The sequence below is a fragment of the Neocloeon triangulifer genome, unplaced genomic scaffold (assembly GCF_031216515.1).
Source record: "Neocloeon triangulifer isolate White Clay Creek 2 clone unplaced genomic scaffold, ASM3121651v1 ptg000014l, whole genome shotgun sequence".
Classification (NCBI taxonomy): Eukaryota; Metazoa; Arthropoda; class Insecta; order Ephemeroptera; family Baetidae; genus Neocloeon; species Neocloeon triangulifer.
In genome coordinates, this window is record NW_026775556.1 from 16,636,713 (window position 1) to 16,653,101 (window position 16,389).

At 39.1% G+C, this 16,389-nt stretch overlaps 5 protein-coding genes and 2 non-coding genes across 8 annotated transcripts in view; 3 read left to right on the forward strand and 4 right to left on the reverse strand.

Annotated features, from left to right (window-relative positions):
- The first annotated feature begins 45 nt into the window (after positions 1-45).
- On the forward strand, positions 46-2,653 carry LOC132199472 (beta-glucuronidase-like). 2 transcript variants are annotated; one of them, XM_059624206.1, is made up of 11 exons: positions 46-278; positions 333-548; positions 606-778; positions 839-999; positions 1,058-1,275; positions 1,324-1,467; positions 1,519-1,691; positions 1,743-1,886; positions 1,939-2,200; positions 2,260-2,398; positions 2,455-2,653. In XM_059624206.1, exons 1-11 carry the CDS (start codon positions 81-83, stop codon positions 2,556-2,558), a joined length of 1,932 nt encoding a protein of 643 aa, XP_059480189.1. In that variant the 5' UTR covers positions 46-80; the 3' UTR covers positions 2,559-2,653. The 2 variants fall into 2 exon arrangements, with proteins under 2 accessions (XP_059480189.1, XP_059480190.1); XM_059624207.1 differs by having other exon boundaries at positions 51-219.
- LOC132199471 (THO complex subunit 5 homolog) lies at positions 2,602-5,809 on the reverse strand. Its single transcript, XM_059624205.1, has 13 exons — positions 5,438-5,809; positions 5,205-5,342; positions 4,936-5,150; positions 4,807-4,882; positions 4,569-4,754; positions 4,146-4,509; positions 3,986-4,091; positions 3,741-3,939; positions 3,558-3,684; positions 3,300-3,506; positions 3,130-3,245; positions 2,879-3,072; positions 2,602-2,817 (listed from the first exon to the last, which is right to left on the reverse strand). The coding sequence occupies exons 1-13, from the start codon at positions 5,681-5,683 to the stop codon at positions 2,748-2,750; spliced, it is 2,244 nt and encodes a 747-aa protein (XP_059480188.1). The 5' UTR covers positions 5,684-5,809; the 3' UTR covers positions 2,602-2,747.
- Positions 5,572-16,389, forward strand: part of LOC132199475 (cell death regulator Aven-like) — a 35,340-nt gene continuing 24,522 nt past the window's right edge. The window contains exon 1 of the mRNA XM_059624211.1: positions 5,572-5,712. The gene's annotated coding sequence lies outside the window, so the exon portion shown is untranslated. The remainder of the gene's footprint in view (positions 5,713-16,389) is intronic.
- Positions 6,043-6,124, forward strand: Trnas-uga (transfer RNA serine (anticodon UGA)). The gene has a single exon. It is a non-coding gene; the product is annotated as a tRNA-Ser (tRNA).
- On the reverse strand, positions 6,391-6,472 carry Trnas-cga (transfer RNA serine (anticodon CGA)). The gene has a single exon. It is a non-coding gene; the product is annotated as a tRNA-Ser (tRNA).
- Positions 6,552-10,356, reverse strand: LOC132201363 (uncharacterized). Its single transcript, XM_059627480.1, has 4 exons — positions 10,252-10,356; positions 7,599-8,813; positions 7,424-7,531; positions 6,552-7,298 (listed from the first exon to the last, which is right to left on the reverse strand). Exons 1-4 carry the CDS (start codon positions 10,282-10,284, stop codon positions 7,038-7,040), a joined length of 1,617 nt encoding a protein of 538 aa, XP_059483463.1. The 5' UTR covers positions 10,285-10,356; the 3' UTR covers positions 6,552-7,037.
- Positions 13,218-15,226, reverse strand: LOC132199982 (MD-2-related lipid-recognition protein-like). The gene is made up of 4 exons (XM_059625118.1): positions 15,068-15,226; positions 14,206-14,328; positions 13,981-14,150; positions 13,218-13,486 (listed from the first exon to the last, which is right to left on the reverse strand). Exons 1-4 carry the CDS (start codon positions 15,156-15,158, stop codon positions 13,403-13,405), a joined length of 468 nt encoding a protein of 155 aa, XP_059481101.1. The 5' UTR covers positions 15,159-15,226; the 3' UTR covers positions 13,218-13,402.

Here is a 16,389-nt window from a genome sequence, read left to right on the forward strand (position 1 = left end):
CCCATTTGGATAATCGCTTGCAACCTTTGTCCCCTAGTGGGAAGAGGCATACTGCGTTGAGCTGTTCTTTAAGTCAAGTAATGGAGGAGCGATTTTGTCTGCTTTTTCTTTTGCTGGGTATAATAACCGAGGCCAGAGGGTTGCTATACCCCCAGAATTCACCAACCAGAGAGGCGAAGTTGTTAGATGGTCCTTGGAACTTCAGGCTTTCTCCAAAAGGTTTGCCAAATTTAGGGTTCACAGAGAGATGGTTTGATTGCAAAGCGCGGACGGGCAAAGTAAATTTTATATTAAACAAAGAAAGAATAAATAAAAACTAAACTCCATTGCAGGGTTTTAATGAAAAGTCAGAGGTTTTCTTGATGCCAGTGCCCTCGAGTTTCAATGATATAACAACCAGTGCAGAATTAAGAGATTTTGTTGGTGTTTCGTGGTACCAAAGGCAGTTTATTGTGCCTACGGAATGGTTAAAAAATACTGATCGTGCTTCACCACAAACCAGAAAGGTGGTAGTTAGGTTTGGAGGAGTTCATTACAACGCAGTTGTTGTAAGGCGCTTAATTAATTAAAATACCGATTTAAAAATCTGATATTAATTTTGGCAGTGGGTGAATGGCGCCAAAATGATTGAGCATGAAGGTGGCCACCTTCCCTTTGAGGTCGACGTATCTGATGTACTGGACGGGAGTAAAAACTGCCTTACAGTTGCAGTGAATAATACTCTATTCAACCATTCCATTCCACAGGGTGAAATCTTCCGACCAAACAATACTGATCTGTAATGATTTTTTACACCTCTTTTTTCTGTAAATTATAATCTCTGTTACTACAAAAAAAGGTATCCAGCTGATTACGTTGTTAACAAATACACATTTGACTTTTTCAATTATGCTGGAATACACCGCCCAGTCCACATTATTTCATTGCCATTGATTGGAGTAGAGGATATTTCAGTATCTACCACGAGACTGTCAAGGCGAGGCTCTGACTCTGGTCAAGGTGGGCCCATAAAAATAATACAATAACCAGCATTTACGTTTTCCGCCCTTTTCTCTAGTAACCCTAAAATACGAAGTACTGCTAACAGAACCGTCCTGGACTACAGCTTCAAAGTGCATAGTGACTATGTTGGACGCGGACGGTATAGTTAAAACGTCTGCCGAACTTGATATTTTTCAGCAAAAACAGTGCAAAGGGACTATTCAATTGGCAGAGGCCAAATTGTGGTGGCCCAGTGGCAGCAGGCCTGACCCTGGGTACAGACACACCTTTCAGGTAAATTACGATGCGAAATATAAATGGTAAAAATTAAAATTTTGATAGGTGCAAATATTTGCGGCCCATGAGCTATTTGACTATTACGAGCTCCCTTTTGGAATAAGGACCGTTACGTGGGACAATAATGAAATATACATCAACAGCGAGCCTTTTTATTTGAAAGGACTAGGTCGCCACGAAGATTTTGACGTAATTTAATTTTCAAGCGTTGGCGTTATTATTAAAAAATTCAAATAACAGATCCGCGGAAAAGGTTTTGACCTTCCCTTAGCAATTAAAGATCACAATTTGATGAAATGGTTGGGCTTGAATGGCTATCGCACTTCGCATTACCCTTATGCAGAGGAAATTCTAGACTTGTCTGATCAATATGGCTTTGTAGTTATATCCGAAAGCCCTGCAGTTAATTTAGTGTAAAAAATAAATTAATCCATAATGGAAGGAATTTAATTAAAAAAAATCAGGAATTTTGACGACGAGCTTCTGGCCAAACACAAATTGGTCATGGCTGAATTGATTGCAAGAGATAAGAATAGAGCTTGTGTAATTGCATGGTCCCTATCCAATGAAGCGAGAAGTTTTCAACCGGCTGCTGGGAAATATTATAAGTATGGATACGTTTTTCCACAAACAGAGAAAAAAGTTAATCATTAAATTCAGGGAGCTAGTAGCTTTTGCTAAGAATTTGGACACAGAGCGACCAGTAACGATGGTCACTAATGTCAAATTTGGCCAGGATCAAGGGGCACAATACATGGATATTTTGGCCCTGAATCGTTACTTTTCCTGGTACTCAGACACAGGCAGTTTGCAGCTTATAAAGCAGCAAATGATCAATGAAGTGTCGCAATGGAGGGAAGAATATCACAAGCCCTTACTCATTTCGGAGTATGGAGCAGATTGCGTTGCTGGCTACCATTCAGTAACAATTGCTTATAAAACTCGAAACAAATAAATATTTAAATTTGATACTCATGTTAGGACCCACCAGTGATTTGGACAGAGGAATACCAATCAGAGCTTTTGAAGCTGAACTTTGAGGCGTTTGACCAATTAAGACAATCAGGGAATCTGGTGGGTGAAATGGTGTGGAATTTTGCCGATTTCCAAACTGCTCAAGGTAAGAGCTTTATATTAAAAAGAAAAATCTAGAGAATAATAGCTTACAATTTTTAGGTTATAAGAGGGCTAACGGCAACAAAAAAGGTCTTTTCACCAGAGACAGAAAACCAAAATCGGCTGCTCACGTTTTAAGAGAGCGATATAATTCACTTTTATAATGTTTCCTCTAGAGTTAGCATTGGAAATGTTAAAAGTTTGAAACATTCTTTAAAAAAAATTTATTTCATAATAAAAAAGGTCGAATCTTTGTGAAGCCTCACCTTTTTTTCTTTTCTCCACAAATTAGTTCAATTCGTTACATCGTCTAAAAAATAAGCAATGGCGGTAAAAACCTGTGCTGCGCCTTATTATCGTTGGACGAATCTTCCGTGTCCTGCGCCAGGCACGTACTTGAAAGGCAGGCTTCTGCACCGCCCCCTATATGGATAAAAATAAAATTAGATTTGTCTCATTTCCTATAAAGCATTTGAGAATGTACTTGACCGGCCTGAAGAACAAGCGATGCGTGTCCATACTGAACTCTGGAGGCGCGGTGCCAGCACAGCCCAGTGCCTCCAGGAACACGTCAAAGCACACCATGAGACGCATCATTTGCGCCGAGAGCAGACCCCAACCCCAGCCAGGTCCAGCTATCAGCTCTCGCCAGTGAACGTTCACTTCTTTTTCCATGTCCTAACAGAGATATTACATTAGTGATTGTTGATCTTTGTAGGTGACACAAATCCTCACCCTTATGGCGCTATTGTTTTTACCATCCATGTCGGTGTTCCAGTGAATGCGTAGGGAAAAAATTGGCGGTGCACGTGGATAATCTGGCTTAACCACGATGAAAGCGGTCAATTTTGCTGCATTTTTAATCAAATAAATAATATTATAGCTAGATGAAATTGTGCACTAACCAAAGTTTCCGTCAGAGTTAAGTCTTGTAAAGTTCGCTTTATAAAAAGTGTCCGACTGGGAGACGACTGATTCTTCTACAAGATGCTGATTTGAGGAAATCACTTCGTAATCATCCCAAGTGAGAGTTTCCCAGGTTGCTAAGTTGCAAGCAACCTTTTTGGGGAACAATCGCTTTTGCGTTGGGTGAACGTTAACTTTGCCTTTTTCTACGAACAGAATGTTTAAGGTTAAGAACTTTTTTTACGATATGCGCTTACCAAAGTCCTGAATCTGCTTTCCGAGAGCCATCCTTGCTTTAAACCTGTTCCTCACAGTTCTGACCATTTCAGGCACACATCCACGACTTACAGCTGGATCAACTTTCATCACCATTACAGGTTCACTCTACAGATAAATAGTTATATTTTTGTACGTGTATAATTAGCAAGTCGAAGTGTTACCTTCGGCGTTTCAGTGAGGAACGAGAAGCCGCACATTTGCTGGGCCCAACGGTAAGGGAATCCTAGGTCTTTGACGTAGTTTGCAAAAGAATCCAAGCCCAGTTCACCCAATTGGAAGTAGTTTGATGCGTTGGGACTTACGAGGCCTTTATCGTCTGGATTAAGTTCACAGAGAAGTGTGCTCGGAGAAATCAAATCACTAATTAAATTATCAGTTTAAATTCTAAAAACAAGGAATTTTTTACCCTGCAAAGCTTCCCTCCAACTCCTTGTCCATGTTGACCAGGCACTTCACAGTAACCACATGAAGTTTCAGCAAATAGCTAAACGTCAGCTTGATTGAGTCCTTGTCTATTATTAATTATTTAATTAATTCATGAACAAATAAAATCCAATTATTATTACAATTTTTAAGTTTAACAAGCAGCTGCACTGAAAGCGGGTGCTTCTGCAAAAGCGTCTTGCGCTCTTCGTCCTGTCTGTCAGTTCGGGACACCCTTCGATTACTGCGCCTCGGCTGGATCAGATCTTCAAGGTCAGAATCCGAGTCTTCGTTATCCTCGTCAAAAGACGAAGTTTTCTTTAAAGCTTTTGCCTCCTCTTCGTCCCCAACGATGTTCACCTGAATCAGCTTATCTGAAGCCTCCATGTAAGCCTCAAGCTGAACAAAGAGGGCATACAATGGCTCTGGCAACAACATGGCCGTTTTGTGCAGCTTTCTAACTTTGCTGTCAGTCATTCCGAGCTGCTCTTGCACCGGGATCATTGCCTACGGTTAAAATAAAAATCATTAATAACTTATCCAAACAATATTTTTTTACTACAAACCTTGACAAGTGTCTGAAGCTGAGGACAAATGTTGTCGAGGTACTCGTTCTTCTTGGTTATTTCTGCAGCAATGTTGTCTTTGGCTTTGACGAGATCCTCGCTTTTAACAGAAAGTTGTTTCCGCTGCTCCAATTCCCATTCAAGCCTTGCAAGTTTTTGAAGGTGACTGTCTTTTTCAGTCTCATCCTATTATACAACAATGAATTTATTGCTCATAATACTGTAGGGTAAAAAATACCTTTCGAGAAATGCTAGGTGGAGCATCTTTGTAAAATTCCTCCAAGGAGACCAAATCAATATCCTTGTCTTCCGATCTAATAAAAATTGTTATCAATTGGTTATATTTACAGTTAAAATATTTATTCACTTGAATTCCAAACACTTTGTGACTGCCTTGTGCAAATGCATCGACTCATACAACAAATTCTGCAGCTGCAGGTGGTAGCTGTCAACCTGCTGTCGCACCTTGCTCAGCATCTCCCTGGAGTTCTTGGTCTTGTACTTCTCGTACCGGTTTATCCTCTTCAGTGACACAAACATCATGCAGACCTCCACTCTCTTTTTACTGATCTCTGCCTTGGCCTAATTAAAAAAAAAATTAATATTAAAAAATACTTCTTTAGTTTTGTTAAAAACCTCAGCGGAATCTTGCTTTTTCAGCTCGCCTATTTCTACCATTATTTCTTTGATCTTATTGCAAGTGTCCTTGAATTTAGCGTGATCATCCTCAGGTTTGGTCTTCATGCTCATCGACTCCTCATATTCTGTGACAATCTAAAATATATTTGCATTATTTTCCACTCCATTAAATTAAACCACATTCTCCTCCCTTCTCCTTGATTTGACAATATGTAATAATAATAACTTACTTTGTAAACATCGCCCTCATGTTCCTTCTTGGAGGGTGGTGGAGGGGCAACAGTTTTCGCTTGAGATGCATTCGACTTAGTTGGTGCAGGTTCTGTTGACTTTGCGACAGGTTTAGTCGTGGTTTTGGCGGCTTTCGCCGGTGGTGGTTTCTCAGCAGTCTCCTGCGGCGAATCGATTTTGCGACGCGAGGAAACGCGTTTCGGCGCGGGTTTCTCGGCCGAACTCTTGCCCTTTTCGCTCACCATGATTTTCGGCAATCAGGATGGAATTTTCGGTGAGTAAAAACTCGCAAGAGTAGAGAATTTCGTTATTCTCGAGAAACACCGGCGCAATATTTTTGCAAGTCGAATTGGCTACCCAAAAACAAGGCAAAATACAAACAAATTTATAGTTACAAATCAGCAAGCAGGTGGCAGCACCACTTGGAAATTGAAAACAAAAATAATTTATATTGACGTTTTAGAAAAATTAGAGTCGGTTTTGGGTAATAATTATTGATAAATTATTAATTTTAAAATTGTTTTGATTAAATTAAATTTAATACTTATTGATCCGCTATGCAGTGAATATTTATAGTTCATTTTGCCCTCCATAATGTCCATCAGCTGCGGTGTCCGAGTGGTTAAGGAGTTGGACTTGAAATCCAATGGGTTCTACCCGCACAGGTTCGAATCCTGTCCGCAGCGAATTTTTGTCAAAATTGACCTTTGAACGACTTTTTTATTTATCGTTTGTCACAATGTAATTATCTGAGCGTGTACATATACATATTAACATATTAATATAAATTATTTATTGTATTATCTATGGTCATACATAAAATTTTTGTTAACTGTATTCAACACAAAAACAGTTTGATGAACACTTTGTAGTTTATTGAAAAGATGATTCCTAAAAAATCTTCTATTTTCTAATTGTGTGATTTTTTTTACCCATCAGAGATGCAAAAAGTCGCTGTGGACAGGATTCGAACCTGTGCGGGCATAGCCCATTGGATTTCGAGTCCAACTCCTTAACCACTCGGACACCACAGCGTTGTTAGAGAGGGGAGACTTTTGACGTATATATTGGGAAAGGGTAGACGTATGGATTTGAATGAGCTGATTGTTCCAGTTTCAATGACTCTGCTTTATTAGACACAGGCAATTGTCATTTTTAAATAAATAAACATTAAAAATAAATATTCATGCGAAAAAAATTGAATATTAGGTGAAACGGACTACAATAATATGTATTGATTTTTTTTATATACCCAAGCAAATCCAAAAAGGAGTAATTGAAATTAAAAATTTAAATTACATTAATGTTCCTGCAAAAGCCTTTTGGTTATTTCTTAAATGTGTTGAAAAGGTAGTCCTCCGCAATTGCAAGCTGAGCCGAAATGAGCAGTGGCGCGAAACGACGATTCAATCGTCATTTATCTTTTGGCGCACGTGAATCCGGTTGTTTTATTCTTCTCTCAAGTCTCATATTACAATCTTCACGCTTTATTTTACTGCACTTTCCTTCTCTCTTTGGCAAGCAATAATGCAAGTAATGTTTTCTTGTAAAGCACTGAGCAAACACTTATCGCATGAATTATATCAGGTAAATTGATTGTTATTTCTTATTATTTGCGTTTGTGATTTCAAATGAATAACCAGGCCCATGGGCGTGGGGCTTCTTGACGAGCTGCCTGATCTTCTGGGGTTTACTCGAAGGGCTCGGATTGGGAGTGGGATTCAGTGGTGAGGCAATGTGCGAGAGCTGGGTCGGTTTTTGGCCTCTTTTAACTGCCTTTGCGACTGTGGATTTGGAGTATTGATGGGCCTCATTAGAAGGCGCTTTGGAAGGAGCAACTTCTTCTGGCTCCACATTTGGCTGGAAAAAAATGAAAAAGTCTAAAATAAATTTAAAAAAAAAATGAGGTATTTATGAAAGCATATATAATAATTTAATTTGTTGTTATCTTAAAATAGCAGTTTTGTATATATTTAATTACTTACTTGTGCTGCGTAGTAGACCTGTGGCTGTCTTGAAGCATCATGCTCGGTGAATTGTACAGTTTGGCCAGGGTAAACAGCTTGTGCCGTATCCTCAGGTCTATTACTGGGCTGAAGTTATATTTTGTATTATTATTTATTTTAATTTATTTAAAGAGAGTTTTGAATTTCAATTCACCTGCTGTGCATAATAAGAGTTCAGATCGATTTGATGCTGCTGCTGCTGCAATTGCTGCTGTCTAGCAGGGGTGTTGGAAATTTGCGAGTAGGCATAGCTGGAGGGCTTGGAAAATTGGTTGCTGGTGCTCTGCGGCGCGTACGGTTGTCCATACGCAGCCTGCTGCTTCAGGTAGGCGGCGACCTCGGCAGGACTAAGGGTTGGTTGTCTAATGGCAGCGTCAGGGATATAAGCAGCGGACTGCGCTGGTTTTGATCCTGGGGATTGCTGGCCAGCTTGTTGGTAGAACGAGCTTAGCTGGACAGGGGTCAAGCTGGCCGTCTTGTAGTCCTCTGAAGGAGTAATGTGGAAGTAAGTGGGCTGCTGGCCTTCCTTGGGTGGGAAGAATTCACTCAGATCCAGCAACTGGATGCCCTGAGCACCCTTCAATTGGGGCAGAACTTGCGATTGTAGAACAGCCTGAATATCGACCTTTTTTGGTCTGGTGGGCAATCCTTGCGGCTGCAGGGCTTGAGGCTGCTGAGCTGCTGCTTGAGGCTGATAAGACTGGAAGTGGTTAGCGTAGGCTGGCGGCTGCTGCGCTTGTTCCACAGGGGTCTGATATGCGTATTGGTACTGAGGAGGAAGGTTCAAATGGGCAGGATGGGCTTGCGGCTGCATAGCAATGGCTGCTGGATAGGCTGCAATGGGCTGGCGAGTCGGCTGTTCCGTTTCGTAGACGGCTGGTGCGTGCTGCTGTGGGTAGGCCAGAGCCTGTTGGTGGTGTTGGGCGATGGCTGCATATTGCGGCTGGACGGCTTGAGCGTAGGCTGGTGGCTGTGCATACTGCTGGCCGTAGTAAATTTCCTCCGAAGCCTGTTTGTTGGGCACGTTCATTGGAATGGGTGCCTCCGCCTGAGGAACCTTGACCCTGGGTCTGTTCTGCTGACGGCTGGGCTGCGATTCCTCCTTGGTGGGAAAGGTGAATGCGAAGTGTTGGTGCGGGCTTCCATATTGCGCGTAAAGGGCGTTCAGGTCGACGCCTGGGGTTTGTTTTGGGCTGACGAACTGGGGGCCGAAAAATCCGGTCAGGTCGAGATTTTCAGGTTGGAAGAGGGCAGTACTGTATGGCGCGGGGTCGAAGGTGTTGTGCACTCTGGTGGCCGACGCGTCGGAAACGGCGGCCGCACGTGGAGGTTTGCTTGACTCGGGTCGCTTGGCACATGCCGCGCCGATCTGAAATCAGAGAGGTCACGCGTCCGCGTTTTTTAATGAGCAGGTCAATCAAGACTGCAAATTGTTATTCGCAATTGTTAGTCGCACAGGAGAAATTCGCGTGCTGCTGGCATGAGAGAAAATTGACACTTTACAGTTACTTACGCGCCGTCATTTGGGGTTGTGCCAAGGAATTTAACCCGATTTAATTTTTCTCCTGTCCCATTCTGTTATAAAAGTTGACAAAAGCCAAGGAATTTAAGTGTACTATAGATTTTGAATTTTAATTAAATGGCTAAGCAGTGGAAAAAGCGTTGAAACTGTAAATTTTTATCAGGAAATAGTTGTAATAAAGTCTATAAATTTTATCGCGATTTCCTCTTTTATAAGATACCAGAAATTAAATGCAATTTTTAATGCATTTTATCTCTCTCAAGCAAAACAAACAACCTTTCAATTTTCACTTTCCTTTTCAAAGCCTGCATAAAATAATAGAAATAATAATCGGAGAGTACGCTGCTTGCCTTATCTGCGCTAATACAGCATAATGGGCCCCCATTGTATAGTTTCGTGCATACTTTTTCACTTTTTCACAACTTTCATTTGAGGAAATGAACCGCCGTTAATTCATCTATCGCCCCTCGCTGAGAGGCCAACTAATTGTGAGAGCCAGGCTATTTATTTTTGCTGTAAAATACTGAGCAATTGGTTACTCGGAATTTAAACTAGCAACAATTCAGACATTTCCTGTTAAAGATTATTCAATAAGTGCTCAACGTCATCTTGACACGGAAAATAACAAAATATTCTCGCATTTTGTGCGTATAGCATCTATTAATCCGTGACTTGTAAATTTTATTTTTAGAAGATTGTAGAGCGTCATCGCATAGTTGTAATGTTCAACATTAACAAACTAAACAATGAATATAACCATAGGATTTACAGTTTCTGAATAAAATAAAACGAGCGCGTGACCCATATTAGTTGCAAAAAAATGATCACTATTAAACTTTGTCCTCTTAAAAAAAAGCGAGAGATGGAGAGATACCAAAGTTGCAATTTATTATGTTAGTTATAGAGCGAAACGATTGGAAACATCAATCAAAATTTTTGGAACTCTGCACCTTAATTTGCTATTTCTAATCAGTCAAATTATAAAGAAAATGACTTTTTTTATCTGTGAGTTTGCAAAAAACATAATAACAAGCTAAAAGGGTGAAACTCTTTTTCTAGAAGTTTTAGCCAAAATAAGAAAAAAGGTTTAAGTGCTACTTGTGCCGGACAATGGCTTTTCTTGTCGTTTAATTCCCTGCTCGCGATATCAGGGCCAGCAGTGGCCGATGCATCTGTCGTTTCTCAGTGGCCCACTTACTTATCTGTCCGATCGTTAACGAAGGATGGAAACACAAACACACCGCAACCAACACAAATTGTTAGTGGACAACAATCGGATACTGACCAACAGAAGCGCCAACAGCCTGGCGGAGAACATGGTGCGCACTGACTGCCTGCACTCAGGTACACAGGCCTTTTATGCCTTCGCTTTGGCGGGGCACCTTTTTGAAAGTCATTCGCCGCACACCACTCCGCAGCAAAACCCTCGCCAGTTGTTGGCGATTTTTAACTCTGTCAAAAAATGGTTGGCTTTTTTTAGACAGTTTTATCTTAGCTAAATATTGAACTGATCATAATAATTTTTTTTTTTGCTTTTTAATAATTATTTAATAATTTTTATTTTAAACGTTTGAGATTTTGCTGACGCAAATATTTATGATCAGTAATATTTTAATTATTATTAATTTTTGTTGATAAATTTTAGTAATTTGAAGTTTTAACATGCCTTTAAATAAGTTTATTAATTAAATAAAACATTGTGAATTTCCACGTGCTTTTTTACTAATTCGTTTTACATACAAAACGTTGTCAATGATATAATTATTGTATTATTTTATCTTGTTAAACGCATATTTAAACTAGAGTTTGGTGGAAACTGGCTCGTTAATCTCAGTAGTAATATTATTTCTCATATATAAATTTTTTTTTAATTTTTTTAGGACATTCTAGTTTTAAAAAGGAATTGAAATTATGGACAACTTATCTAAATTTAACATTACATTATATACTTGGCCAAATCGAGAACGAAAGCAAATTTTCACTTGGCAATTGATATGCCTCGCAAGAAATTGATCTGCTCTCTTAAAAAGTTGGTATGTCTTTTCAGTGTCTGGCAAGTCTCTTCTAATTAAGTTTCACTAGCAGATGCACGCGTGTATGTAAGAGGCGTTTTAGTTTCCAAAGTTGAAATCTGCCTGCTGTGCTACTGGCAAGCAATTAAACGAATTTATTTTCCTGCTTTTGCAGAACAAGAGTGGTCCCTTTCGCTTTTCGGACTATTTTTGCATAACCACTACACATTACAGCGTAATTTCACTTCCGACTTGTTTTGCGGTAAGAGGACCGCTTTTTGCAGTTCATCCTTCCTCTCCGGTCGGACCTCAGTGCAGCATTTTTACTTTCACACGCACGCAATCAGCCGCGGATACTCTTTGAAGCTCTTTGTTATCGCCGCTTACTTGATGTGCCTATTCTCGTGTGTGCAAACAGATTATTATTGAATTTTTCACAGAGTGATGCACTTTCTCTCTTGGGGTTAAGCTGCACTGAGAGTTTGAGGATAAATTCTTCATCTTGTGGCAAGTGGCCAGTGAAAACGCAAATCGGCCGCTCCATCTCGTTTGTATTCTCGGCGAGCGCCGCACTTTTGACATTAGAAAACGGACAAAAACAACAAGAGTCAAATAACGTGCTCTCCTTCACTCGCAAATTAGCACGATAGGCGTGTCATTTGTAGTTGAAAAGCAATTGCTTCTCATCACAATAAGTCAGGCGTGAGATGAGAAAGAAAACTTTATACAGGCTCCGCGCAATGCAAAAACGTTGATGAGATTTGCGCACGTGAAATTGCTATCGGAGAGCGAAAATTCCCTATTAAATGTCCCATTAGGGTGAATTAACTGCCTTTTAAAGCTTGACTAATATGTCCGGATTCTGAACGGTTTTGTAAGAATTTTGCTAATTTAGGAAAAAATTAACAAGCGAAAAATCAAATCAGCCGGCCCGCATATTAACATTCCTGAAAGAAAAACTTTCATCTCCCTGTTTGTGTTCATAGTTTTGGGTGCACAAAACAAACAAATAGACAGAAGGTGCCGAGAAAGTGTGAATTTCAAGCACGCAGCTTTTCGAACCCGAATAATTTCTTTTCCATCGATCACTCGCCTCTTCTTCTTGGCACGGCCGCGCAAATGAAAAGTGACCCAGAATGCGCGCAGCCACAAAGACTGCGCTTTGTAATGAATTGCGATGAGCTCTCGGCGTGACTCTTTTATCCAGCCATAAAGAAGCACTCAATTTTCTATAAAGGGTGCTGCTTCCTGTGGCAAAATAGGATATGATTTGAATGCAGTGTTGATTATTTTATTGATGTTTTACATCATTATCTCCAAATATATAAATTGACGTCAAATTAAGTATGGTTTCTGCATAAATAATCCACACTTTTTATAGGATTTTGTGGTTTTTAATAGAAAATTGGGTTTGATTTTTGATTAGTCACTTTTCTAATGAAAAAAATACGCTCTTCCGTTAGAATTTTCGCTCATGCATCTCTTTGAAACTTTTATTAATAGGCCCTTCACTCGCGTTGACTCGCGAGAGAGTGATGTGTTGAGGGATTCTCATCTCGCCGTGGCAATCAGAGCAACACAGCAGACGGACACAATCGCCGAGTCTATGCGGTGGCGCGTCACCGAAAAATGAAAAGCATCCGCGACCACCTTCAACCGTAAAAATTCTTCTCATTAAAATATTTCTCCGCCAAGCGAGCTAATATTAATTATATTTAAATTCTAATTGAACTGTAATTTTCTCTTGCAATTAGATCTAATTGCTGAAATCACGCAAGCACATTGCCTGCAGCAACATAGAAGCAAAAAATCTGTTCAATTGGGAGGCTTCAAACAAAAAACATCACATCATATCATTGCTTTAAAATGATTTAATTAGCGAATGGCTCACGAAACAAAAAGTCAAGCAACAGGTGTTAGAGCAAATTAATCCTTTATTATCTATCCGTTTATTATTGCAATTAACACTTTTCATTTGCGTACAATGATAAATTTTGTTTCCAAATTACGTCTTTGATGTTTTCCTGTTCCCTAAGTTTTGAAAGGCGAATTTTCACCATGATAGGCAATTTATAATATTGCCTCAAATTTTAAAGCAGCAAAATTACGTTTGAACCATTACGATAGTTATTCAGTTCATTTCAATTACAGCAATGTTTCAGAATAATGTCTGTCCTTGAGGTCTCTTTTCTTCCGAATATAAAACGCAGTGTTGAGAGTGAACAAAACGAGAGTTGAATTCTATTATTCTACTTTTGCGTAATAACTTTTATTCGTATAAATCTTAAGCTTAATTGCACAATTACACAATAGAAGAGAACAATTGAAGCGGATCGGCGCTCCGCAGATATTCGGCGCCGCAGGCACAATTAATCAATGAGAGCAGTTGACAAACGTCATTATGTACAATAAAGAAGTTGTTGTTCAAACAATGCGGATTTTGGTGAGGAAGCAGCACTGCACCTCTTTGTCGTCGTCGTGCAGGTCCCACTTGACGTTGTAGACGCGCTGCAAAAAAATTTATCGTTAAAAGCCCTTTTTCAGTGAGAGGGTGAAATTTCGCATTATCGGATTTTCAAAGGATCTGATCTTCTCGCCAACCAGGCAGAAACAATCGATCGCGAGGGAGTAGGGCAACGAAATAAAACGAAAGCTATGAGGTGATTATGCATTGTCGTTTTTGGAAATGAAAAGTGTGCTGCAATATTGGAATGAGATCATTTTGCTGCGCCGCTCGAGCGAGTCCCAAACAGCAGCGGGCGGGCGACCGAAAACACCAGACCTCTCTTTTCTATTAATTTTTAAAAGTAATGCGCTCTCGCCACTGAAAGACGCGGAGTTACTCAAGCAGCTATTTTTACTCCCAAGGGAATATTTATTTCTTTTTAGAAACTCAACCGTGCCGTGAAAAAATTGATAAAAACGATTTTTCACACAATATTTCCAGAAAAATTAGAGTAATTTTTTATGCATATATAATATAAAAAAATCGTTAAACTCACGGATGAGGTCATCTTGGGAATGGTGAGAGAGTACGTCAGATTCTGTGGGTGATCAGCCTCCACAGGGCACTGGGTGACCGAACACGCGTCAGGGTCAAGGCCGGCGAAGGGAAGGTCGCCAGTTGCACTTGCCCAAAATACTCTTACTTCCATTTTATCCTTGGGAACGCCTGAAAATTTATGTGTAAATGTAGTAAAAATAATTTTCTTTTGTGCACTGCGTACTTGTTGCATAGTTGAATTTAATTGAAGAAACTTTTCCCTTCTTTGTCCTGCAAGGGTTTCCGGTGGCTGCTTCCGCGCAAGGATCAATTTCGACCCAGTTCACTTCGCAGTTCTTCATACCTCCTGAAATGTTGCAAATTTTAAAATTTAAAATTCACTTTTCGCTTCTTACAATTAGCTGAGAAGATGTATTTAAAAATAATGAAAATATTAATATAAGCTTTTTTTATGATTGTCCTATTTGCTATGCTTAAAGTACATCATTTTCTTCTATTTCTCTTCAGGTGCGTTTTGTGGTCAGTAAAAAATTATATACTTTCTCGCTTTGAGTGTCAGGGCACTCTCCGGTCAATTAAATTTTATGAAAATGTTTTTGCTTTGGCTTTCTATGCGCAAAGAAAAAAATCCTTCCCATTTCATTCACTCATCAGAAGACTGTTTATCGAATTAATCTTTCGCTCTCTTCATTAGCCTTTGAGAAACTAATATGTGCGCGGCAGTGAGAAATTATGCCCCATTATTGTGACTGTGAAGTGCATCTGAACGTTGCTCGCGCGTTTTCATCACGATGACGCGTGACCTTCGTGACCCTTCCGGCCTTTGCACTGCGCCCAGTGACCACGCGATGAGCAGGACGTAGTAAAGATCTGACTTTCAATGCCGACCATAAATTTCTCGCGATCTAAATTAGAGAGACACTTTCTCGGTTTTCACTTAAAAACAATTGTTCATTTAGCTCATAAAAAAGTAAAATTTTATCACTTAATTAAATTTTTAATAAAAAATTGAATAAAAAATTAAAGCGAGGGTTATTCCTAATAATAACTTAATATGAGCAATTATTTATTTGCAATTTTCATACCTGAACAAGGTTCGAACGAGACCCTCTCGGCGACTATGAGAGTGGTGAAGGCCAAAACGGCCAGCAGGACGCAAGTTGACGAGGGCACCATGTCGACTAATAGCAGCTGATGAACTGATTTGTTTGTCGCGGCGCGAACTGCCTTTTATTCACCAGCTTGGCCGTGCCCCGTAGGGCGGTCCACTGCCCCTTTTCAACGCATTGAATCAATTATCAAATAAAAGAATGACGGGTCAATGCGAGTTTGAGAAAAAATTGCCCATGATTCATGGAACAATTAAATCATAATTTTGCTGAAGAGCATTAAAAATAGATCAATAATTTCCTCTAACTACACTCCTTGTTATACTGTTTCAAAAAAATTAATTAATATAATCATTTGCGTTAAATGAAGCTCTTTCGATTTATCATTTCCTTATATAATGGTTATATTTTTGGTTATTATTTTTCTTTTTAACTTTTGTATTAAATATCTTTTAAAATTACTGAAAATTACCCAAATGAAAAGTATTAAAAAATAGTACAAATTTGCATGCAGTTGCGCAGGTTTGTAATTAATTTAAATGTTTATTATCTTTCTTTTTTTATGTCACTGTATTTATGAATATTATATTTTACATTGTAGCACACCTGTGGTGCAATGTACCATAAAAGAATTAATTCATTATAAAAATATTCGAATCATAAAATAATTTAATCTTTTGTTAATTTTGAACAATAATAATATTATTTAAATTGATTTTATATTTAATTTTTACTTGTCTGTATATCAAACCATTCTTTTAAAGTAAATCTTCAAAAAAAGGTTTTATCTTATTATTTAGTACAAGTTCTCCAAAAAAATTTGACCTTTTTTAAATGTCCATTTAATAGCTTTTTGCATATCTTTAAGTTCACCACAACAAGCTTGATAGCCGTTGAGTATTATAAATTTGTTAGAATTGCAAAAAAACAATACATTGATGCTAAATAACTTCCACAATAAATTACATTGTGTATTGCACTCTCATTTTCTATGTTCTCTCGACTCTTCGTTGAGTGCAATCCCAGCTGCGGAAATGCGCAATAATATTCAAACAAGTTAAATGTCCGCGACTCTCCTGATCAAGTGCAAGTGCCCTCGAGGATGACGGGTGCTTGTGCACTCAAATCTCACCAGTGCATGACCCTTGGCGTGAACCTTGTCTGTCGACCAAAGTTGTTGATTCAAAAATCACCACTCTTAACAGCAAAAAATCCAGTGTTTACATAATCTCTTTAAAAAGAATTGGTATTTAAAATTAATGATGGTGCAATATTTATCTCCGATTTCCTCATGTTTA